Here is a 22,609-nt window from a genome sequence, read left to right on the forward strand (position 1 = left end):
ATCCTCCGCGCCGCGCGCCGCTGGTCTTCCTCGTCCTAGCGGTCCAAACCCCAAGCCAGTAAGTTACTCTCGTGGAAGGTTCTTGTACCACGTTAATGACTCTTTCAGCGTCGCTGGGCTCCAAGGTTTCCTCACTGCATCTGACCGATTGGCCATCTCGAGATGGGCTTGCCAGACCTTCCGCCCGAGCTCCAGGTCATGGTGTACGAGAACCTTGAGGACGACTACGACGCTCTAATGGCCTTGACTACGGTTTCGCGAGCTGTCGCCGATTGCGCTCATTACGTGCTCGAGCCGTTACAAACACTCGACCTTTCTGATGGGTGCACGGACGAGATTGAGGACAATCTAATCAGGCTGTATGAGCTGGCCTATGGCCCTACTTCACCCGTCCCTCAAGTTACATTCAGAACGATTCACTCAGATCTTGGTCAAAACTTGATCAGACAAGCTTCTGCATACAGAACGCTGGTAGTCCACTTTGACAGCCGTTACGGGTTTACACAAAGGCCGGCCATTCGACCAGAAAACATGGTCAAGCTGGAAGCCATGTGGGCGTTACTGAACGGAAGTGAACCCTACAGTCCTTCTACCTGGAGGAGGAATGTTCAAAACCGTCTTGCCGACACCTCACTGCGTCTGGTGTTCCGCACCATGCGCCATCTCACCACGCTTGAATTGGGTGGCTCCACTAACATCCTGCCTTGGAAAACGGCGGGAATCCTGCCCATGTTGCGCACACTCAAGTTCACTGCCATTACGAACCCGAAGCTGTCTCCAATGTGCTGGAACCTCGCAGCCAGACCGCACCTAGTCACCCTCGAGTTCTCAAACATGAGCATTACCACGTCCTTCCTGGCGAATCTCAAAAACGACCTTCCCGTCACGGATCTACGCTTCAGGCACTGCTGGGTGGAGATCAACGCGTTCCGTCGCTTTTCAGATCATTGCAAGCGCATGGAGGCTTTTGAGTACACGCTCGGTGCTTACTACTGGCCGGTCGCAGCAACGAAAAGCAAACATCACCACCTAGCCAGTCTCGTCAGTCAAATGCATCGTCACGCCAACAAGCTGACCCATCTCACACTACTCATGCCCAACGTCGAGATGGACAGCACGCAGTGCAACCACGTCGTCTCCCTCGCCCAGTTCACCGCGCTGCAAAAGCTGGCCATCAGCTACAAGGTCCTCGCCCCTCACACCCGTGCCTGTGGTGTGTATGTGGCGAACCCGAACACCATGCTGACTCAGTGGGATATCCTGTCTGGCCTCGCGCCGTCCGTGGACGAGGTACATCTGTACCGCGGCGACGAGGCGGATGTCATGCTCACGCTGTCCGGGATGGTGAACAGCATGGGCCCGAACATGTTGCCAAACCTGCGCCGTGTGGAGGTCATTCTGTCTAGACTCCGGTCACCATTCAGTGTGTCTAGGTCCCCTGGTACGCGGGAGGTGGCGATTCGGAAGAAGTTCGAGCGCCGTGGGGTGGTGGTCTTGATTTCAAGGCCGAAACATGTGTATCCTCTGGACTAGGAACGTGTCAGACTCACACTCTGGATCGCAGGATTGCGGAGTTTTCTTTCTATTATTGGCCTCCGCTATGGCGGTGCCTGTTTTCATTTGTGCAGCTCGGCCAACAGCTTCCTTTAGTGATTCGGAAGACCTAATCTTTAGAGCGGTGGCATTTGGCAAGTTCTGGTAGTTACTAGTCGCAATTCAGCGTGCTCGCGTATCGTATTCGAAGCCTCATCTTGGTAGACTTAGCATAGCAATAAGACTGTAGTCCACATGAGGGTGTGCAACCTTTTGAAGTGTTTTGCATTTTCGATTGTCTTGCTTTTTGCTATGCTATTCTCACTTCCATAATCTACGACTCCTTAAAAGGACACCCCTTATCCGCACTCTGACTCTTCGTCTTCTCCTTGACAACCTTCCACGTGAGGTCCATCAGCCTCTCGCCCAACTCGACATCGTTGGCCTTGTCGCTTCCCTGTTCTATGGTTGCGGGCGGGCAAACATACTGCCCACTCTTCTCCGTCGTGGTGGCAGCGTACATCGTGCTCACGGCACCCTCAAACTGCGTCTTCTTGAACGGCGCCGCGCCCACGCTCATAGCGTACCCTGCAAGCGGGAACGCCTCGTGGATGTGCTCCGTCGACTGCCGCGTCTCGACGATGCCGGGGTGGATGGCGTTGGCGAGGATGTTTGGGTGTTTGCTTGTCAAGTGGCGTGCAAGATACTTTGCGTACAGAAGGTTGGCAAGCTTGGCGCGGCCGTACTGTGGCTGCGGACCGAGGTCGCGGTTCAACTCGTCGATGGAGGCAAACTCTGTATCGCTCGGCGCCTGCTCGTGCAAGTTGGAGGATGTGCAGACGATGCGGACCTTGTCCTTCTTGGCTGTCTCTTTGAGGACGGGGAGAAGATGCGATGTGAGGACTACGTGCCCGAAGTGGTTGGTTGCCATGTGCAGGTCGATGCCATTCTTCGCGAGCTGGTAGGTCATGATACCGCGAGCGGCGTTGTTGATCAAAATGTCGATTCTGTCTGTTTGCTCGGAAATTTGAAAGGCGGTGCGGCCGGTCTCTTCCCAGTCGGACAGATCGCACTTCATCCATACTACGCGATTGCCCTTCTCTTCACCCATCTCCTGCTTGATCGCATTGATGGCTTCTGAAGCGATGTCATCGGACTGGGATAGGATGAAGAGCTTCTGGATGTTCTTTGAAAGTAGTGTGTGCGTGCAACCATAACCGATGCCCTCTGAGCCTCCTGTGACGACGGCGACCTTGCCGGTCAAGTCTGGTACAGCGTCGAGCGAGAACTGATTCTCTGGTGAGGCGAGCTCGTTGCCAGGAACCATTTTGCCGAGATTCTCGACGATGGTGTTCTTAATGGCCTCCATACCGGGTATCGAAGATTTGTTTGCGACTGGGCCCTTCAATCGATCGGTGTTGTCAGTAGAGTATGGTCGGATAGACAAACGAGTTGCAAATGTTCGTAATTGTGGTGTATATCTAGGCGTAATTCGCAAGCTGAGAGTTGATCTAATGAACTTGGAAGATTGCATATCTAAAAGGAGGAGGAGGTCGGTTTAAATCTCGCAGAGCATCTCCGTATCTGGGTGGACCTTCGCTGATGTAGCAATGTCGTTGGTTCACGACATGATCATCCATGACGCATGCATCCAGTAACAGCCACCCTGATGTCAGTGAGACGGTCAATTGGGTTGCAGAACGCCCATTGAGGAGCGTACAGCAGGCCCATGATTTCGCGATGACGCCGTGATGTCAATCGATCCTAGGGCGTCGCTTATCGATAAGACGCGTTCGCTCTTGCCCCACGTGACGACGCGTTGTCCGTTTACATTCCACGGTACCATAGCGTTTGGTAGCATCGACGCCTCCGAGTCAGCATGAGCAACGGCCCGCTACCTCCCGATGTTCAGGCCGTGCGCAAGGCTCGCTGGAACAGCGACATGATCAAGCTCTGCTCCACGCCCAAAGGCATCCACACTCACCCTACGGCGCAGGGTATCGGACTGTACACCCACGTAGCAGGTCCTAAGACAACAAGGATGAACCCACACTTTGCCTCCGCCGATAGCGTTGATGGGGAAGTTGCATTGTTAACTCTCGGCGGACCACGACAGATTCGAGCTCGCAGATACCGCGAGCCACCGAACGCAGAGTTAATGGCGTTATACAAGGAGCTCCAAGATGCTGTGCAGGCAGAGGAAAAGATCTGGAGCGACCAGAGGATTGAAGCGGAGAAGGCAGGAAATTCAACAAAAGGCGTGTACAGGATGAGTCTCGACACCTTAAACAAGAAGTACGGCGACATCAATGCACGGTCAGCTGCAGATGCGATACCACAGGTCAATGATGGGGATCGTGACACACGCAGACACTCAGGGGCAGCAACTACTACAACCGGTGGATCGTCAAGGGAACGAAGAGTCAGCTTCGCATCACAACCAGACTCTCGACGGCAGACTATTGGAGACATTCTCGCGGCTCGCAGGAACTCGATTTCGGAGAGGCGAGGAAGTATCTCCAGCAACGAATACCATGAAGACCGTGACCCGCGACGACGTGGGAGATAGAACGGTGAGATTGGCAAGTATGGCGAATATGACTTAGGGACATAGCATGACGTTTACGGTACCGGCGAAATACCCATTGTAGTGTCCTTCGGCAACGGACAGGTCGAATAAATCGTGTTCTTACTCAGTCCATGTCTATTGCAATTGATGATGGCGCAAATTATCACTGGTCCGCACACGCTTAGAAGGTGCTCGATACAACTCGCAAGGGCTCCATTTAGATCACGGCAACCATGTTCGAACCCTTTATGTATACAACAGCGCGTACGAGTGGGGCCAAGTTGGTGGACAGGACGTGTGTACTCTGAGCAAGATCTAGGGTAGGCTATCTAATCTACGTTTTTAATTATGTAGAAGAACCCACAGCCGTCAGGTATGGATCTCTACGCAGCTGTCACAGTGACTGTACCAACGGTCAGTCCCTCAGCCTTGGCCTCGATTACGATCTCTCCACTAGATCCGGCCCCGGCCCGAACGATGGCAAGAGCAAGACCACTGAACGCCTTACGTGTCTTTGAAGGAAACGGCGTGCCATCCCGAGGATCACCGTTGTCCGTGCTCACGATCTCACCGGGCCCAGAGGTGACGGAGAAGGTAATTTCGTTGTCAGCTTGCGGAATAGTATCACCATTTGCGTCAACAACGGCGACGGTGATGAAAGACAAATCCTTTCCATCTCCATCAATGGTCGTTCGGTCAGCGGTAACGTTAAGAGCTGTAGCAGCGCCAACAGTGCGGTGGGATGCCTCCGCCCACTCTTCGCCGTTCTTCCACGCTTTCACGGTGATCTCACCGGGCGTGTAGGTCACGTTGTCCCAGCGCAAGCGGTAGTCGTACTGTCCACGTTTCTGGCGACCAGCAGACTTGCCATTGATGAATAGTTCGGCTTCATCGCCTGAGGTGAAGACATGTACTGGAGTCACTAAGCCTTCACGGCCAGGCCAAGTCCAATGCGGAAGGATCCGGACCTGCGGAAAGTCTGGGCGCCAGCGGGCTTGGTAAAGGTAGAACCGATCTTTCTTGAAGCCTGCAAGATCTAGTAAAAGTTAGTGGTCTGTGCTACGCATGGAATTGTAGGTAAAGAACTAACCAATGATGCCAAAGTAGGAGCTGCGGCTCGAGTTGTCGTACGGCGTGGGCTCGCCAATGTAGTCCCAGCCGGTCCAGACAAACTCTCCAGCAACGTATGGATTGCGATCCTGCTGCTCAAAGACTTTGTCTGGCGAGGCAGCCCAGGAAGGCGCGTAGAGCTCATATGCACTGACATGGTTGTTGATGGGGTCACCGCCTTCACCAGGGCCTCCACCAACAATTGCACTTTTCTTGGGCGTAACCGGGAAAATGTACACGCCGCGAGAGCTGACTGTTGATGCAGATTCAGTACTCCAGATCATCTTGTTTGGGAACTTGCTGTGGAAAGCAGCAAAAGAACCTGTTGCCGCATTTCCTTTGCCCTCGCCCTGGTAGTTGAGTCCAATAATGTCAATCTCTGCGGCTAGACCAGTGTTCGGACCCGCATTGTTCATCCCAACAGTAACTTGCCTTGTGGGATCCTCCTCGTGTACGATGCCTTGAAGCCTCTTAGTGGTAGCTGTACCTGTAGAGTTCGACTGCTCAGCAAGCTCATTACCGATACTCCACGAGATGATCGAGGGATGGTTGCGGTCACGGCGAATGAAAGAACGGAGGTCAGCCTCTGACCATTCAGGAAAGATGAGATGGAAGTCGTTCTCCACCTTCGCGTACTGCCATGTATCGAAGATCTCGTCCATAACCATGAGACCCAAGCGATCGGCAATGTCGAGCCACTCCGGTGCTGGAGGGTTGTGAGAAGTTCTGAGTGCGTTATTGCCCATCTCTTGTAGCATCTCAATTTGACGCTCTGCCGCACGGTAGTTGAAGGCCGCGCCCAAGGAACCGAGATCATGGTGGTTGCAAGACCCGTAGACGGGGACGTGCTCGCCGTTGATCAGGATTCCTTTGTTTGGGTCGTAGGCTACGGTGCGGATACCAAACAGGGTCTCGTACGTATCCAAGGTCGTGCCGTTACTAGATACTGTGGTGATGGCTATGTATTCGTTCGGTGTCTGTTTGGGTGCTGGACCCCAGAGCTTAGGATTCGCCACAGTAGTAGAGCCGTTGACGGATTGCTTTGATCCTCCAGACACGGAAACAGTTGTTGTCGAAATCTTCGCGACGGCGTCGCCTGTTGCTTTCCTGGACTTTGAATCAAGCTCATAGATATTTGTAGCCACCTGTACTGTTTGACTTGAGTTGCCCTTGTTCTCAACCTCGATCCGTAGTTCTACGGACGCTTGTTCGGCGGAGATAGTAGGAGTGGTGATATAGCTTCCATGGTAACCCACGTGGACAGCGTTTGTAGTCAAGAACTCTAATTTCCTATACAACCCAGCTCCAGGATACCATCTTGCAGACTCTGGTGCGTTTTCGACTCGGATTGCAATAACGTTGTCGCCAGCCTTCGCAAACGGCGTAAGGTCTAGACGGAAGGAGTTGTAGGGGTAAGGCCATCCACCAACCAACTTTCCGTTGAGCCATGCAGTAGCGTAGGCCATAGCGCCATCAACGTCTAAGAAAAGTGATTTCCCAGACGTGATGATTTCCTCATCGATAGACAAGGACTTGCGGTACCATCCAATACCGTTAATGGGCAAGCGACCTGTACCACCTGGGGTTTCTTCGGAAAAGTCAAACTCTCCAGTAGCAGCCCAGTCATGGGGTAAGTTTACTGCCTCCCAGACAGCATCATCGAAGCTCGGCTGGACGTATGTAATGTTGGCCCCCGGCCCTGGCGCGGAGGGTCGATCATGTTTGGTTCCGGTGAGGTATGGATTCGCTGCTGGAAGAATCCACGGCTTCAAGATGTCGTATGAAAGGCCATCTGGATTTTCAACGAAGCGCTGAAAGCGCCAGCCATCGTTCAGACTGACACGTTCCCGCCCACCAGCTTCTGCACGGGGTCTTTTGGTGCCAGCAGCCTCTGATGAGTGAATATTGGAGACCATCAGAAGTCCCACCAAGATCGTTCCACACCGAGATATGAACGACATCGTAGGGGTTGGTGTATCACAGAAAACGACTTCCGGGAAAGTCTACCTTTTGAACGACTACATTTGTGGAACACCTGTCCGATCACGTCGAAAGACACAAATCTCCTTGCTCGCGGTTGTATTTCCTGAAAGATACCATGATCTGCGCATGTACATGGGGTCGGGTTAAATGTTGTCAAACTCTGCTTTGAGTAGGCAGACGGAGAAATTGGCTGATCGTGTGTACCTGACTACACTTTTGCCCGATGCCCGTGAGCATCACTGCCGAGATAGATGAAGCCAGGATTGGAAGGAAGTGGATACGACAAGCCTCCCCCGCCCAATACAAAGTGCGGGGGTGGCGGCCTTGGCGTGGCCTGATGGTTCGCATCTTGACCGAGCGGTTGTATTGCCCATTTCGGATCTGTCGCCGATATCTATGCCGCGGCTTAGTAGGTAGTTCATGCTACCAAAGTTGAGGTACAAAGAGAAAGACCACGCAGGATGCCCCAGAAATTGAGCAAGTGTAATGAAACACAGTCCGTACATCAAATACTGACAGCCTGGTGGCTAGGCTTACGTAGGCACCTTATCGATAAGGAGTGTAAGCAGAGGGTACATCTGCTTCCCCTCTCAAGCGCGGCTTACCCTGTATTCTTCGCACTCACCACGATACAATTATGACAATGAAGCTTCTTCTTTTGTCCGTGTTAGCTACAGCGGTCAACGCCAGATGCTTTGAGCCCACCATCACCCATCCCTTGCCCGAATATGACGCCGATGACGCGCTTCTCAAACATGCCTTTGCTGAGATCGATACAGCCGTAACGTCGGTCATATCGGCTTCTGAGTTCTCTGCAACATCATTCTCCATAGAAGTCACGTCTTCGAAGGAATCCCTGTGGTCCAAGCACCATACTGCGAATGAACGAAACGCTTCGCGGCCTGACATACCCGAGGTCAACGGTGATGCGTTGTATCGAATTGCGAGTATCACAAAGACATTCACTGTCCTGGGAATATTGTACCAAGAGAAGGCCGGGAACCTGAGCCTTGACGATCCAATCAGCAAGTACATCAAAGAGCTGGATGCACCACAGCATGGTACATTGCCATGGAAAGACATCACGCTGCGTAGTCTAGCTAGTCAGCTGAGTGGCATACCCCGCGAATGTGCGATACCCTGGAAGCCGTGGCCTCTTGGCTGGAATGGCTGTCAGAAACTTGAAGGTACGGAATTAACTCTTCATAGTTGCTCAGGGTGATTTTGTCAACTTCGAGAAGCTGGGCATGCCCGATCCTGTCACATGGGGTTTGCCACCAGTATCACGAGAGGATCTTGTTGATTGTGATGAGTACTCGCCTGGCTATAAGAAAGTCTGCCATACTGGCGGTAAGGAGAACAGGTGCAGATTTGAACTGAGAGCTCTCACTGACGAATTTTGTTATAGATCTCCTCGATGCAGTCAAGTCCCAGATCCCTATCTTTGCGCCGAATCAGCAATCTACCTATTCTAATGTCGCTTTCGAGCTGCTGGGTGTGGTCATTGAGCGAGTCACAGGACAAGATTATAAATCCTACATCGAAGAAGCAATATTCAAGCCGCTGAACATGAGCAAGAGCACACTGTCTCTGCCGCCTGATCATGCCGGTGTCATCCCATCCGGAGATCATTACTGGGATGTTGATGAAGGAATCCAGAACCCAACAGGCGGAATCTATGCTTCTTCCCAAGATCTTTCAAAGTACCTACGATACATCTTGAAAAAGTACAATGGTCTCACGCACGCCTTGAATTGGTTCAATCCTGTATCGCCAGCGCGTGGAGCCAATTCCTTCTATGGCATGCCTTGGGAGATATTTCACACCGACCGTGTACTGAATGACTCTCGCCAGTTGGTCAGATTCGTTACGAAGGGAGGAGGCCTTCCAGGATATTCTTCCATCATTATTAGTGCACCTGAATACGATCTTGGATTCACGATTCTGGTTGCTGGAGACGACACGTTGCTTTTGAAACTGAAAAACATCGTCACTCGTTTTGTCCGAACTGCAGAGAGGCTTGCTGTTCGGCAACTCCAGGATCGCTACTCTGGTAAATACGTCAGCTCCGATCCCAGCTTGAATTCATCAGTCACCTTGGTCGCAGACCATCGAGGCCTTATTGTGACCGAATTCATCTCAAACTCCTCCGACCTTTTGGACTACGCGTATACGAAACATTGGATCCCGCAACATGGTGTCCCACAACTTATTCCGACGCTCCTCTACCGAAACGCGCAAGACCAGAAAGGCGAAGAATGGCGCATACAGCCAGTAGAAGACCGCAATCACGGCGAAAACGAAATCTGGGACGACTTTTGCATTACCGACGTTGAAGGTCCACTGTATGCAGCTGTGCCCGTCAATAATTTGGTGTTCTGGAACCAAGGGGAAAATCAAGTGTTCGAGACACTTGAACTAAGTGCTTTCCGTGTAAACCTCACAAGGGCAAGTCCGGCTGAGCAGGAGCACCTGGAATTGTAGATGCAATCAGGTCGATTTCTAGCGAATTGAGCTGAGTCTCAACTGCTGAGACATTGTTATATAACACCAATTTTCGGTTCAGCCAAGACAGCAAGTCGTTGGACAGCAAAATGCGACAGTTTTTCCATATCGCACTCGTGTCAAAAGCTAACAACTTGAGTTGTGCAATACTTGACCCAACAAGGGGCAATCCATCAACATGTGGAGCATGCGGTGAGTCGCAATGAAATTGCGCACAAGGTGTCAGCCTTGCTTCAAAGGATCTTTTGTTTTCAGCATGTGTGCACTGCAATCAAGTTGAGCTGACCTTTTGTCCGATTCAATGCTTTGGAAACGCGTATTCCAAAAGCGGGCAATTTCTGGGGTGCAGGGCGAATCATGCTGGGACTGGATCATACTGGACACGAGTGTACGACGGCCACGTCTTGCAAGTGGTTATGTGTTCTCAAAGCTTGGAACGTAAGCTAACCATACCTGGCAGCTCTACACAAGGATCCATCGCAATGGCTGCAAGACCGAGATGAACGGAAAAATTAAGGCCCTTCGTCCCCGCAACATGATGTTCATTAACGATGCTTCAAGCCCTAAAGTGGGCATCAGCCCATATAATCTTCTTACTATATAGGCTCGGCACAGTCTGGTGTAAGTGTCACGATTTGCACACGGAAGCAACTTCACAAACATGCTGCACCTCTTGGCAAGTGCTGCACTAGCCCTAACCGTGGTTGCACAGCGACAACCGACTACCATCAAGTCCCAAGGCAATCCCATCCTCGCTGATGGATCGTACTTTTCGGCGGATCCAGGGCCTCTGGTTGTGAACAACACTCTTTACATCCTTGCTGGTCACGATGCAGCCCCTCAAAACGACAACTCATTTATTATTAACGAGTGGGAGATGTTTGTTTCTAAAACCACACCGGATCCAAAAGGTTCGGATTGGGACTTCTACCCCGGACTCATAAAGCCCAATGACGTCTTCAAGTGGGCTGCACAGGGTACAGCGTATGCCTCACAAATTGTTGAGGGACCAGATGGGAAATTCTACCTATATGCTCCGGTAACGCAAGCGCAATCGAATAACGCAGACAAATTTGCCATCGGAGTGGCGGTGGCAGACAATCCCCTGGGGCCGTTCAAGGATGCCCATCCTGCGGGACCAATTCTCTCTCAGTCCGTGCCTGCTCCAGGAAACAACATCCAGAATATTGACCCGACCATCCTGGTTGATGATGATGGCAAGGTGTACGTCTACTATGGAACCTTTGGAGCTCTTCGCGGATACCAATTCAAGAGCGACATGGTCACACCTGTCGGCAGTGTCACCACCGTCTCCTCACTCACTGGGTTTTTTGAGGCTCCTTGGATCATGAAGCGCAACACAACATACTACATGCTGTACGCCGCGAACAATGCGGGCCCAAATTCTCCATGTACGCCAACCTCCTATCATGCTTGTATCGCCTACGGCACAGCAAGCTCACCGCTGGGCCCGTGGACCTTCCGCGGAGTTATTCTCGATATCGTGTCATCGACGACCTCGCACCCTGGTGCGGTTGAGTTTGGAGACAAGTGGTTTCTCGTCTACCATACAGCGGACGCGAAGACAGGAGGTAACTTCCGGCGCAGCGTTGCGTTCGATGTGATGACTTTCGATGATGCTCAGAGTCCTCCTCGCATCAACAAGGTCGTGCAGACGCGCCAGCCGGCAGGAGCACCTGCGCCGACGCGCAACATTGCACCACGTGCAAAAGCAAGTTCCGAAAACGCCACCCCAATTCAGTACTGGATTGCCGCCGTCAATGACGGTAAAGTCCCGTTAAATCCCTTGCCTCCCCAGCTCTGGGCCTCGTATGCCGGCGACAGCTCACCGCAAAAATCTACGTTGACACTCACGTGGAGCTCTACGGTGAAGATAAATGGCGCACGTATTGCATTTTTTGCTGATCAACCTGCTGGTTCAAATATTGGTGTGCCGCCGCCGGCTAGCTGGAGCATGGAGTACAGAATCGGTGAGGGAGCGTGGACCAAGATCAGTGCTACTTACCCCACATCAGTGAGTGACACACCTCCTGAAGTCAAGTTCAATGAGATCAGCGCCACGTCCGTGCGAGCTGTGCTGGTGGCTTCGGGCAGTGGTGGAAAATTCGGTGGTGTTGGTGTGAAGGAATGGGAGGTTTTGGCTCCGACAGCCTCCTAGTCACTACGCAGTGCGAGCAAGAGCGCGATAGATGTTGCATCGTGTTTTTGAGTTAGTAAACCCACAGCTTCCACCTTTATATCTCAAAGCTTGCATTGTGACAGTGCGTCTGAAAGTACTTCTAACGAACTAGCAATGTCACTCTTATTGACAAGAATCGTGAGTCGTCAATCCACAACCTTATAAAATTCAACCCTAATTCTATTTAGTCAACACTGTGTTTAGATTCCAGCAACACAATAGCTTTTGCACATTGTATACACTTTAAATGTCTATCAAGACTGTATAGACCTTGATTTCTTCGGTAAGCCGCGACTATTTCACTACTACTTATCAATTGGCACTTCTAAAATCGCGAAAGTTGGTGCAATCGAAGCGCTTTGTTATATTGAACGAGATTCTGAGATTACAGTAGGTCGTGGCTAACACGCCAACAATCCTCACATTCCACGCAAATCAGGGGGGTGATGGCCATAGCCAACGGTCCCTTCGTGCATTAGTGAAAGAGCCTACTATGTGGATGTTGAGGAAATCTAGCGTCAATTTTAGTCTTGCAGTCAACATCTAAGTTGATCTGTGACGCCCAGGACAAAAGTTGCGAGATTGTCTTGAGTGATTAGCAAAGCGCAAAGGCCCGGAAGCTGAGCGCTCTTATAAGGGGCTCTCATGAAGTGCAGAGTAGATCGAACGTCGATCGCGGTGCTCGGACAGTTCAAAAACGCGAACAAGTCGACAGATCGAGAAAGTTTCGAGTGCCCATCCAAGCCAAGGCTGGGCGCAAGTTGTCGTCCACAACATCATTAGCAAGTTTCGGAGGAAGACAAAAAGGCGGTGAATCGTGGACAAATTCCATTTGGGAAAGACAATTGTTGCGCATGATGGATCTTTTCCTTGCCTAAAAGTTTGTCATCCTGACGAGCCTAGATCTTGAAGATCTTCAGAAGCGTCGATTGAGCTCGGCTGCCGGAAGACGCGAGAACGCGAAGACGCGAAGGCGCGACACGTGAGCCAATGTCCACATCAATTAATTGAGTAAGTGGAGTTGGGAACCAGACTATATGATGACAGATCAGACATACATAATGCATTGCTGTCCGAGTCTGAAGCAACATATAATCCCTTAGATTCGCTCTATCTGGTTAAAACACACCTGTACACTTGCAACCCTTCCCAATATTCTCTTCCTACCCCTCGATCAGCATGACTCCCCAGATCCAGGAAGATATCTTGATCATTGGCGCTGGGCCGGCTGGAGGAGCCTTGGCAGCTTTTCTTGGCCAGAATGGTGAGCGTCTTGATAGCAATAGTCATTAGTGAATGCTCACTGTAAATAGGACTGAGCGGACTTGTGATATCCAAAGACTCTTCCACGGCTTTTACACCAAGAGCCCACGGGTTCAATCCATTTGCCTTTGGTGCGAAACATACCCAACACTTCGACGAGTGACTGACTTACCTGCCTAGAATGCCTCCGCGATATTGATCTTGAGGAAGAAGGGCTTCGATTAGCGATTCGTGGCTCTACCGCTCTTTCTATGCGCTTTTCAGGAAATCTGATAGGGGAGAGAGAGTATGGACGTGTCTCAGCATGGTCAGAGCATCCAGCTAGTGCGGTAAGAATATTCAAACCCCGCCAGACCAGAAATGACTTGGGACCAAGACTCATGCTATTGATAGGCTCGAGTGAAAGAGACGACTCCATGCGAATACGTTGACCTGACTCAACGTCATGTCGAGCCACTCCTCCTCCGATATGCTTCACACCACGGCTTCAGACATCGCTTCTCGACAGAACTCATTGGAATAGAGCCCATCAGTGACGATCTTGGTACAGGATATCTCTGTACTATTCAAGACCACATTACGAACTATCACTTCAAGATCCGTGCCAAGTATCTCTTCGCTGCAGATGGAGGACGAAGCCACGTAGCTCGCTCCTTGAATTTCAACTTCTCAATCACCCCAGGAGGGCCCAAGGCCTGCAACGTTCTGATCAAAGCCGATCTCGGCCATCTTTTAGTAGAAAAGAAGTACGCTGCCCTCAATTGGGTGATTCAGCCTGACCGCAAGATTTTCCCCGGAGTTGTTGCCCACTTGCGCGTGGTCCGACCGTGGAACGAATGGGTCCTCGCTGGGTTTGGACCAGGCGGCACGAATCCGTTTGAAGGATTTACGACCGAGAGCCCTGAGATTGTCGACCTCGTGCGAGAACTGGTTGGAGACAGAACAATCGATGTCAAGGTCCTGAAGATTGATCCTTGGACCGTCCGTGAAGCTGTCGCGGACCACTACTCGAAGGGCGATAATAAAGTCTTCTTGTTGGGTGATGCTGCTCACCGTCACCCTCCCACGTTTGGTTTGGGCAGCAACACCTGCATCCAAGACGCGTACAACCTAGCATGGAAAGTCGCATACGTCACAAAGGGCTGGGCTGGCCCCGGTCTTCTAGACACTTACAGTCAGGAGCGGCAACCAATTGGCGCAGACCTTGTACGCGAGTCTAATAACCAACTTCGTCATAACTCAAATATTTGGGATGTCTTGGGAATGGTCGGATCTCGCGAAGACGGAGTCAAGAAGCTGGAGGAGCTAACGCAGCCGACGAGCGCAGGTTCAGATCGCCGAGAAAGACTGCACGAGGTCCTAGAGCACAAGAGGCAGGAGTTGGAGAGTGTTGGTCTGGCCTACAACCATTGGTACACCTCAAGTGCGGTGTATTTGGATGACGAGGAAAGCCCTAGGCCGACATTGGAGGGAGATCAAATTGTTGAGGTACAGATCAGCACGTATCCTGGCAGCCGACTACCTCATGTCTGGCTGGACATGTCGTCGCGCTCCAATCTGATATCCACACTTGATCTCGCTGGGAAAGGATCCTTTTGCCTACTGTTCGGGGTTGGTGGAGAAGCTTGGAGAGCTGCGGCTCAAAGAATCAGCAGTGCCACTAATATCCCTATTGTCAGCTATGGCATTGGCCATGGACTAGATTATATGGATATCCGCCGCGACTGGCGTTCTAAGCGGGGGGTTGCTGAAACTGGTTGTGTGCTTGTTCGACCTGATAGATTCGTTGCTTGGAGGTCGACGGGACAGCCTGGAAACTGCGAGGAAAAGCTGATGCATGTACTAGATAAAGTGCTGTTTAGGGAAGCTAGTCATAAGTAGGTACTGTCTATAAGCCGATGACTTCGGTTGTGGTAGCATACTCCAAAGCATTATTATCACCTGTTATTGCTAACAGTTATAACGTAGACTTCGATAGAACAGTATAGATTGGTTTACTTATGGCTAGTAAAGTACAGGTATAGTTTTATCTAGTACTGTCAATGTAGATCTGCAATCGGCTCTAGCAACGGGTTATTGGCTTATGCGCTTCCGACCCAAGCATTGTAGTTGTTTGGGCTGGATCCTGGGCTTGACAAAATCTCCTTGCCCAATCCTTGAACGACTGTTGCACCATTCCGGATAATTTTGACGGTGACCGCACCTGTCTGTCCATTAAAGTCTCGAGAGAAGTGGTTCAGACCCGTCTTGGTGGCTTGGAAGGTGGTCGGGCTGTTGCCGCCAATCTGCACGCTGATTTGGGCAGGCAACGATTTGATTAATGCCGTAAAGAAGACCTTGTCCTGGACACAAGTCGCAGGTGAATACGTCGTCTGCCATGGTGCGTTGCAGACAACGCCATTGGGATTCGCAGCAGCAGGGTAGAGGCGATACCAATAAGATAGCTTCTCCGTGGTAACAGCGGGTTCGACGCCACCGTTCTTGTAGGTCGCAATGTAATGAGGCAGCAAAGCGCGCCAGCCATCGTGTGGCATGTTGTTCACATACCACTTCGCGCTTCCTGCAGGCTCGTCCGGAATGCCGGCATCAAATATGGGGCCCACGTAGTGTGACTCACCGAAATCGTTCCAGGTCACAATCTGCACGAACTGCGGCTTAATGTCGTAAACGTGTTCCCAACGCTGGTGCCAGAGGTCGTCACCGCGCCAAAGGCGTCGCTTTCCGTACTGGGGCAAGTCGGTAAAGAACCAGGGTGATACACCCATCATGTACTGGCCGGTCACGCCCTTCCATGCAACATCAGGGTCAGTAGCGGGATCCGTGGGCATGTTGTTGGGGCCGTTGGGCCACAAGTTCCAGGAAAAGACACCATCGATGGTACTGAGGTAGTTGCGGTGCCAGTTGGGATCGCGGCTCGTGTACTCTGGCATGAAGTGGATCCCACGTGAAGAGAATTGAGACTTGATCGAAGCCCAGTCGCCCACATAATCAGAACCCTCGAAAGTAGATACAATCGCTTTGCCGGTGTTCTTTGACGCGGTGTATGGATGCTTCGCATACGAGTAGTTCTCAATGTACTGAATTCAGTCAGTACATGCTCATATTCATTAAGAAAAAAAAGAGCATACGCACAGCCGTCAGCGCCGTTCTCACATCTGCAGCAGGCCAGGGCCCATTTCCACCCTCATAATCGAACGCAAAGAAGAGCTTAAACTCATTTGCGACCTCATTCGAGGCTTGAAAAGCCAGGCTGACCTGGGTCTCGATGGTGCCAGCCCAGGGCGCTCCCATGTTCAGCACAAAGCCATCGATGCCGGCCGCCTGGGCGAGGCGAATATCGCTGACCCATCTGGCCTTGTCGTACGCGCCATTGTTGCCAACCTGTTACCATCAGTACTGAAATGTATATGGTGAGCAGGTACACTTACAATGACATGCGCGAATACGCGCTGAGCGGCTGCGAATTGCAGCAAGTTCGCGGCTGCGATGAAAAGGGTGCAAAACAGCAACATGTTGCTCGAACCCACGATGTTGGTTTATCGCGATGATGCAGTACAGTGGCGGATGTGCGTCTTTTATAGTAGAACGGGGGGCGATTCTGCATAAGCATCGATCCTGTAGAGCCGCATAGTGGAGATGCAGCGTCCTAATTTCTACAAATGCGTCTCCCGGCATCAGACCGTCATGGTTTTCCTCGGACCGTACGATAGAGAACCCAGAATAAGACGGCAGATTCCGCTGCCTGTCGACGCATGGACCGCCGTTCACCCGGACTTCAGATATCTGTACGAAAGATCGCTCCATAAAGCGGGAGGCCTTGCCCCGCCTTGAGACTACATACCTACCTATGAGCTTTTAATAGCACATTCAGGCAAATTGCAATTACACGCATGATGTCAACATGGCTTCAGGTGGTGTCAACAACATCCAATAATACATATCTAGCGGCATTCAAACCAATGTGAAGGTCTTCGCCATTCTGGTGATGCAATCAGGACCATTGCGATCAGCATAGAGTATATGTGAATAGGTGCAATCGTTGACTGCATAACGATGTAATCCTGCAGGCCGCACGCCAACTAAGCAGCCATCCATCAAATGGGTATTCTTACGTTCGAGAACCGTCCTGAGACCCCGATGCGTTGTGTAATTTGGAGGACGTTGCCCGACTCTAAGCTTTCAGGCATTTCAGTCTCAATGATGAAACCGGAATGGGTAGAGGGACGCGAACACCCAGTGTGAGACGACACAGTACAGACCGAGGTTTACTAATACAAGCTTTCCAGTCTCGTATACTCCGTGACATTTGGCTTGCGCACTATCTGGGTGTGCGGTGTGTGAACCGTCGGGAAAGGGTTCAGCATCACATGGCGTGGTACGATGATACATGTCGTAGCGGATAGATGCATTGCGACGTTGAGACATGACATCTCGCTTCGTGAAAGATGTGACAAGGTTGCGCGTGGAGGAGCAATAGTAAGCATTAAGGGTGGCGGGCCCATGCCCGCGATGGAGTTGATCTTTGACCAGGAGGTGGGGTACTGTTAAACGAGCCTGCCAATCAGAATCAGCCACAGCAGGCTGGACGCTGGGCACCAAGCTGAAATTAGCATCGACCTTATTACTAAGAAAACACTACTGCCTTCTTTGTTAATGTCGCTCGTATGCAATAAAGTTGCCCTGCGCAACATAGCACCTGATTGGTGTTGTTGTGCGCAGCGGACCAAGTGCGGCGCGGGCGTTCGGTCACCGAGAACAGTCGCGGGCCCGTGCCGCGGGGGGCCTGAACAAACACGGCTACTACTCTACTCTTTAGTAGTAGTATGCGTACGATTTACAAAGTAACCTGTCGTATTCTGAATAACCAAGGTAAGAAGATAACGGTTCGAGCGTCTATGCTAATTCCCAGGCCTTCCATGATTAGGATGTCATGCTAGCTGTTGGCCAGCCAGTCTCCCTTTCTACTTTCGCAAGATGCTTGAGAATTGCGAACTTCTCTGCGGCGTGCTCTTCTTCATGCTCTCCTTTAGGCATACTCCCAGATGCATCGCTAGCAATGTACAGTGGAAATGTGATTGATCTAACAAGCATGCGACGCGTTCGTCACACTTATTCCACTTCTTTCCTTCGCGTGCCAGATGGGATTCTAGATTCTGTTGTCCTCCACGTGCCTGCTATTGTTAAGCTCAAACCCTCGGGCGTACGTACTGTCCATGATGGGCTCCGATCAAGTACAGCGCAGAACATACATCGTCACTGGCGCTGTCCCAGGCATTGACCTCGCCACAGCTTGGGCTTTATTAGCAGAATGTGCTTCTGTCAGTCTGTGCGACCTCGAAAAGAACGGTGTGCACAAGGACGCGCATGACCTTGATCCCTCCGGTGCCCGCGTCTTGAGCTCGGTCGTTGACGTTACCGACCGCACTGCAGTTCGGAACTTGCTGTCAAGCACGAGGGAGAAGTTTGGCTCAATCGATGGCGTCGCCAATTCGGCAGCTATACGTACCGCTGGTCATGAACTTGGCTTCCACTCGAGGGTTTTTAAAAAGGCGCCCTCTATGCTACTCCGAAACATACTGTCCTGGGCTTCATGAGCAGTGCAGCAAAAGAGGGTAATGATCGGATCAGAATAACTGTGTTCTTCCGTGAGCGACACCCCAGCCAACACTCGGGAATGGAGTTGATTGAGGCAACTCACATAGAAGTACAACTGATACAACAACGTACCAAGCCAACTTAGAGCGCATTCCAAATTTTGTTCCTGCACCATCAACACCATTCTCATGCGACGGGAAGGCAGATGAGGTGGCCCACGTATTTGCGTTTCTCACTATTGAGAAAAGCAGCTTCGTAACCGGTGCAGCGTGGAGTGTGGATCGTGGCGCCAATTTTTAAGGCATTCGAGCTTCGCTGAGAGGTTATGTTCTCGCAACCGGGTCACTGAGAAACCAGGGTACGAGGTTGAGCAATGCAATGGTCAACACAGAGGCCCAGTATGAACACCCTCGTGACTCCTTGTTGCCTAATCTAGATAACATCGCTATTGCGTATACTCCGGACTGGCCTTCAAGGCGTGAAAATACTCAGAATCGTGGCCCAATACCACCTTCCCTTGGTTTCTTTGTACCAACGCCCGGATGTACGTCCGGCTACCATGCCACGCACTAAGATCTGTAGTCAACGTGCCAGGATGGACGCCCAGCTCATCATATTTCCCTCCATTGAGGATTTTTGGAGTGCGGTAGCGCATAATGGCAGCTGTGGGCTGTAGAAGTCTATGAGGTAGAGCTTGATTTGATAACAACGATCCTGCAGACAGATGGTGCCAGGACGCACTGCTTCAAGATGGAATGTGAAAAGACCCCACGGCGTCAGCAGCTCGCATTCTAGCTTCATAAGAAGACCGCGACTGCATGCATCACGATTTTCCGATAGCCGCTTCTAGCTAGCAGGTATCTTGTACCACCACTAATCAACTGTGGAGGAAAAGCGCTAGCCGAAGGCTAACGCTGAATGCGTACAGCTGCTGTGACAATAAAGGCGCAACAATTATTGCTCTTTACTGCAGGCCATTGCTGAGTTAATGAGCGGCTAATCTTTTCTGATCCTTTTGTCACCGACTCGTCTTCCAAAAGGCAGACCTTCAGGCGACGTCCGTGCCGACTGAGACATGTTGGTCGAAGGCAATCATCTGCTGTCGAATTTCTTCATGATGCCAACAATCTCAGAGAACCAGGGTATGGGTAGCAAGCCGTGGGAACAGGTTGTTCGTGACCATAAGCTCGATTTGTCCAGGTACGAGGACTTCTACAAAGATCTACACCGTAATCCAGAGTTGTCGCGACAGGAGTACAAGACTGCGGCGAAGATTACAAAGTTTTTGCAAGTGCTTGAGCCCAATCTTGAGATACGCACTGCAATAGGTGGGACAGGATTGATTGCCACCTTCAGAAACGGCCTTGGCAAGACTCTCTTACTTCGCGCTGACATGGACGCGCTACCCCTGCTTGAGAAGACTGGCCTGGATTACGCTTCTAAAGAGATGGCCACAGATCCTAATGAGATAATGGTTCCTGTTGCACATGGTTTGTAGATTCGTTCCCACTCTTAGTCGCCGATTAGTAATGATAACAGCGTGCGGACACGACTTTCATGTCACATGTCTGCTCGGCGCCGCGGAGACGCTTATCTCTTGTCGTAAAGCGTGGTCTGGTACACTCGTCTTCCTATTTCAACCGGCAGAGGAAGGCTACGATGGTGCAAAAGCCATGGTGGATGACGGGCTGTACACGCGACATGAATGCCCCATCCCTGATCTTGTCTTGGGGCAACATGTTGGACCTCTACGAGCAGGGATGGTTTCTTTGAAGAAGGGGCCGCTTTTAGCTGCTTCCGATGTATGGAAGATTACAATACACGGAAGGGGAGGGCACGGCAGCTCACCCCAGAACTGTATCGATCCGATAGTCGTCGCAGCGCACATTGTGGTCCGGCTACAAACCATTGTTAGCCGAGAGGTACCTCCAAATGAGCTTGCTGTCGTATCGGTGTGTTCGCTTCACGCCGGTAGTGCTCAGAACATCATCAGCGACACAGCAGAGCTACTTCTCAACATTCGATCCATGAGCGCTGAGTGGAGGACTCAGATCTTGGAAAGCGCGGACCGAATCATTCGCGCCGAATGCACTGCAGGTAAGTGCAAACCAAAAGTCCGTTACGGAATAGATTCAGGCATTGACTGTACAGGTAACTGCCCTAAACCGCCAGACATTGAGCACACTCATTCTGTACCAATGGTCTTGAATAAAGGCGCTGCAATTCAGTCAGTTGCAGATGGCTTTGCTTCTTTCTTTGGTCAGAACTATGTTCGCGACTTTCCCGCCGTCACTGGGAGCGAGGACTTCAGCAACTTAGCAACCGCGGTCAACGTTCCGTATTGCTTCTGGTTTTTTGGAGGCCATGAAAGATCATTATTCGACAAACATTTTAAAGCGGACACTATTACAGAGCTTCCCATTAACCATAGTCCCTATTTTGCTCCCGCTATTCACCCAACTCTCCAGACGGGGATTGACGCTCTTGTCGTGGCAGTACTAGTGCACCTCTATAGATACTAGCAAGAGTATAATCCTCATCTCTGTAGTATACTTCTATACTTTGGAGTAATCTTCTTATCACTAAACTATGAAAGATTTAAGAAGCAAAGAGTATATTTAAGTAGTGAATACATGTAACTACTAGACAAAGCTGTACAAGGAGCTTGCAGAGTATAGTACATCTCACTTCTAGAGTAGCTTAGTTGTTGTTCAGGTGCCTATCCACCTAAGCTACTCCAGTAAGTGTCACGCTCTACCCTGAGATACTGTCAAGCAATTTCGACCCTGCCTAAGTAGCTCGATCTATAGCTTCATGTGCTCTTCCGTAACAGATATCTTTGGTACATTAGACACCATTGCGCAAAGCTTGAAGAAATCTCCGGCTCTCCAACCATTGAAGGGAGAAACTTGCGGCCGCTCTTTGTCAGGATCACCTCGCCTTTTGCTGAGAGGCCACTTCCGGATTGATTGCAGCAGCAGTAAATTCCAACCTGAATATCTCTCTTACTCCATGCGCCAAAGGTCTCTGCAGCATCAAGATCTAGGACGTCATGGAGCAGTCTAAGCAAAGAGAGGAGAAGAGACGAACTAGGACACATCGTGATCTCCGCTCCGGAGAAACCCTAGGTACAGAACCCGTCCCTGGAATTTCGATGACCCACCTCTTCCAACAACCTTTTCTGCCATGCAAAGTCATGTACAAGTCAACAAAACCCAGTGTGGGCCGGTTTGCTGCGTGCATCAGATCATGATATTTTCTAAGTAATCCGACAATCAGAAGTGTTAATGGAGTGCTGTCAGATTGCTTCGATTCATTCCAGATCAAACTTCACCTTGATTGGCGAGGATGGCACCAAGCCACCTCCCGGTGTCGATGATGGTGAGGAACGGAATTGTGGCATGGCCGCGTAAGCAGTCAACGAGAGTTAATCATTCATCTTTGGCTAGTGAGGGTTGTGGTGACATGGGGGGAGAGAGAACGTTCTGCATAAAAAAAGATGGGGCTTTAAGGGCAAATCTCTTCGTTAGACTGCGAAGGTACTGTTCAATATCGGCTTTGTCCGTCGAAGTGCTCCAAATTCTTCAGTATCCCGCCAGGGAACTTGCAAGAGTGACTCATGGAGCTGTAGTTGAGTGCTTTCTTACATGAAGCCTTTGCTTGCTTGTCCTCGATCTCGCGTGTATTACCTTCGAATCGTGTTGCTGTAGAAAATACGAGAAGTCCCGTGTCTTTGCTGGGGTGTCGGAGGCTCGTTGAGATCAGTCTGGTCAGTCTGAGCACCTTTCAGCTCCAGGTCCTTCACTTTTGGGTACTAAGGTCTCGTGAAACAAACAGTGTAGCATTTTGAG

The 22,609-nt window shown here is 51.0% G+C and overlaps 11 protein-coding genes across 11 annotated transcripts; 7 read left to right on the forward strand and 4 right to left on the reverse strand.

Moving 5' to 3' along the window:
* Positions 1-162: 162 nt before the first annotated feature.
* Positions 163-1,533, forward strand: C7974DRAFT_409334 (uncharacterized protein; the record flags this gene model as incomplete). The annotated part of the gene is made up of 1 exon (XM_046143393.1): positions 163-1,533. One exon carries the CDS (start codon positions 163-165, stop codon positions 1,531-1,533), a length of 1,371 nt encoding a protein of 456 aa, XP_046001804.1.
* A 285-nt stretch (positions 1,534-1,818) lies between these two features.
* Positions 1,819-3,249, reverse strand: C7974DRAFT_386205 (uncharacterized protein). The gene has a single exon (XM_046141038.1). It carries the CDS (start codon positions 3,065-3,067, stop codon positions 1,868-1,870), a length of 1,200 nt encoding a protein of 399 aa, XP_046001805.1. The 5' UTR covers positions 3,068-3,249; the 3' UTR covers positions 1,819-1,867.
* Positions 3,250-3,376: 127 nt separating this feature from the next.
* C7974DRAFT_386206 (uncharacterized protein) lies at positions 3,377-4,414 on the forward strand. The gene has a single exon (XM_046141039.1). The coding sequence runs from the start codon at positions 3,413-3,415 to the stop codon at positions 4,100-4,102; it is 690 nt and encodes a 229-aa protein (XP_046001806.1). The 5' UTR covers positions 3,377-3,412; the 3' UTR covers positions 4,103-4,414.
* On the reverse strand, positions 4,394-7,134 carry C7974DRAFT_386207 (beta-galactosidase). The gene is made up of 2 exons (XM_046141040.1): positions 5,193-7,134; positions 4,394-5,138 (listed from the first exon to the last, which is right to left on the reverse strand). The coding sequence occupies exons 1-2, from the start codon at positions 7,126-7,128 to the stop codon at positions 4,486-4,488; spliced, it is 2,589 nt and encodes an 862-aa protein (XP_046001807.1). The 5' UTR covers positions 7,129-7,134; the 3' UTR covers positions 4,394-4,485.
* Positions 7,135-7,794: 660 nt separating this feature from the next.
* On the forward strand, positions 7,795-10,099 carry C7974DRAFT_386211 (beta-lactamase/transpeptidase-like protein). The gene is made up of 3 exons (XM_046141041.1): positions 7,795-8,325; positions 8,405-8,545; positions 8,604-10,099. The coding sequence occupies exons 1-3, from the start codon at positions 7,833-7,835 to the stop codon at positions 9,677-9,679; spliced, it is 1,710 nt and encodes a 569-aa protein (XP_046001808.1). The 5' UTR covers positions 7,795-7,832; the 3' UTR covers positions 9,680-10,099.
* A 95-nt stretch (positions 10,100-10,194) lies between these two features.
* On the forward strand, positions 10,195-12,323 carry C7974DRAFT_469083 (glycosyl hydrolase family 43 protein). The gene is made up of 3 exons (XM_046146416.1): positions 10,195-12,038; positions 12,089-12,183; positions 12,295-12,323. The coding sequence occupies exon 1, from the start codon at positions 10,362-10,364 to the stop codon at positions 11,877-11,879; it is 1,518 nt and encodes a 505-aa protein (XP_046001809.1). The 5' UTR covers positions 10,195-10,361; the 3' UTR covers positions 11,880-12,038; positions 12,089-12,183; positions 12,295-12,323.
* A 549-nt stretch (positions 12,324-12,872) lies between these two features.
* Positions 12,873-15,088, forward strand: C7974DRAFT_111493 (FAD binding domain-containing protein). The gene is made up of 4 exons (XM_046134986.1): positions 12,873-13,164; positions 13,214-13,294; positions 13,344-13,492; positions 13,557-15,088. Exons 1-4 carry the CDS (start codon positions 13,080-13,082, stop codon positions 15,042-15,044), a joined length of 1,803 nt encoding a protein of 600 aa, XP_046001810.1. The 5' UTR covers positions 12,873-13,079; the 3' UTR covers positions 15,045-15,088.
* A 156-nt stretch (positions 15,089-15,244) lies between these two features.
* Positions 15,245-16,675, reverse strand: C7974DRAFT_372687 (putative glucan endo-1,3-alpha-glucosidase agn1 precursor; the record flags this gene model as incomplete). The annotated part of the gene is made up of 3 exons (XM_046140071.1): positions 15,245-16,240; positions 16,296-16,544; positions 16,592-16,675. 3 exons carry the CDS (start codon positions 16,673-16,675, stop codon positions 15,245-15,247), a joined length of 1,329 nt encoding a protein of 442 aa, XP_046001811.1.
* Positions 16,676-17,981: 1,306 nt separating this feature from the next.
* Positions 17,982-19,036, forward strand: C7974DRAFT_386219 (uncharacterized protein). Its single transcript, XM_046141042.1, has 2 exons — positions 17,982-18,796; positions 18,862-19,036. The coding sequence occupies exon 1, from the start codon at positions 18,377-18,379 to the stop codon at positions 18,755-18,757; it is 381 nt and encodes a 126-aa protein (XP_046001812.1). The 5' UTR covers positions 17,982-18,376; the 3' UTR covers positions 18,758-18,796; positions 18,862-19,036.
* On the reverse strand, positions 19,028-19,508 carry C7974DRAFT_386220 (uncharacterized protein). Its single transcript, XM_046141043.1, has one exon. The coding sequence runs from the start codon at positions 19,411-19,413 to the stop codon at positions 19,204-19,206; it is 210 nt and encodes a 69-aa protein (XP_046001813.1). The 5' UTR covers positions 19,414-19,508; the 3' UTR covers positions 19,028-19,203.
* Positions 19,509-19,902: 394 nt separating this feature from the next.
* C7974DRAFT_302208 (hippurate hydrolase) lies at positions 19,903-21,280 on the forward strand (the record flags this gene model as incomplete). Its single annotated transcript, XM_046137888.1, has 3 exons — positions 19,903-20,248; positions 20,298-20,855; positions 20,910-21,280. 3 exons carry the CDS (start codon positions 19,903-19,905, stop codon positions 21,278-21,280), a joined length of 1,275 nt encoding a protein of 424 aa, XP_046001814.1.
* Between the last annotated feature and the right edge of the window lie 1,329 nt (positions 21,281-22,609).

The sequence above is a fragment of the Boeremia exigua genome (assembly GCF_020726555.1).
Source record: "Boeremia exigua strain MPI-SDFR-AT-0100 chromosome Unknown C7974scaffold_2, whole genome shotgun sequence".
In the NCBI taxonomy this organism is placed as follows: domain Eukaryota; kingdom Fungi; phylum Ascomycota; class Dothideomycetes; order Pleosporales; family Didymellaceae; genus Boeremia; species Boeremia exigua.

Excerpts from the sequence above, each read along its gene's own strand:
- C7974DRAFT_386205 (XM_046141038.1), bottom strand. The coding sequence starts at position 3,067 with ATGCAATCTTCCAAGTTCATTAGATCAACTCTCAGCTTGCGAATTACG.
- C7974DRAFT_386206 (XM_046141039.1), top strand. The coding sequence starts at position 3,413 with ATGAGCAACGGCCCGCTACCTCCCGATGTTCAGGCCGTGCGCAAGGCT.
- C7974DRAFT_386207 (XM_046141040.1), bottom strand. The coding sequence starts at position 7,128 with ATGGTCTCCAATATTCACTCATCAGAGGCTGCTGGCACCAAAAGACCC. Across the intron at positions 5,139-5,192 it reads CTCCTACTTTGGCATCATTG|ATCTTGCAGGCTTCAAGAAA; the intron begins GTTAGTTCTTTA and ends AACTTTTACTAG.
- C7974DRAFT_386211 (XM_046141041.1), top strand. The coding sequence starts at position 7,833 with ATGACAATGAAGCTTCTTCTTTTGTCCGTGTTAGCTACAGCGGTCAAC. Across the intron at positions 8,326-8,404 it reads GAGTGGCATACCCCGCGAAT|TTGCTCAGGGTGATTTTGTC; the intron begins GTGCGATACCCT and ends AACTCTTCATAG. Across the intron at positions 8,546-8,603 it reads GAAAGTCTGCCATACTGGCG|ATCTCCTCGATGCAGTCAAG; the intron begins GTAAGGAGAACA and ends ATTTTGTTATAG.
- C7974DRAFT_469083 (XM_046146416.1), top strand. The coding sequence starts at position 10,362 with ATGCTGCACCTCTTGGCAAGTGCTGCACTAGCCCTAACCGTGGTTGCA.
- C7974DRAFT_111493 (XM_046134986.1), top strand. The coding sequence starts at position 13,080 with ATGACTCCCCAGATCCAGGAAGATATCTTGATCATTGGCGCTGGGCCG. Across the intron at positions 13,165-13,213 it reads AGCTTTTCTTGGCCAGAATG|GACTGAGCGGACTTGTGATA; the intron begins GTGAGCGTCTTG and ends CACTGTAAATAG. Across the intron at positions 13,295-13,343 it reads GTTCAATCCATTTGCCTTTG|AATGCCTCCGCGATATTGAT; the intron begins GTGCGAAACATA and ends TTACCTGCCTAG.
- C7974DRAFT_386219 (XM_046141042.1), top strand. The coding sequence starts at position 18,377 with ATGATGGGCTCCGATCAAGTACAGCGCAGAACATACATCGTCACTGGC.
- C7974DRAFT_386220 (XM_046141043.1), bottom strand. The coding sequence starts at position 19,413 with ATGCGCTACCGCACTCCAAAAATCCTCAATGGAGGGAAATATGATGAG.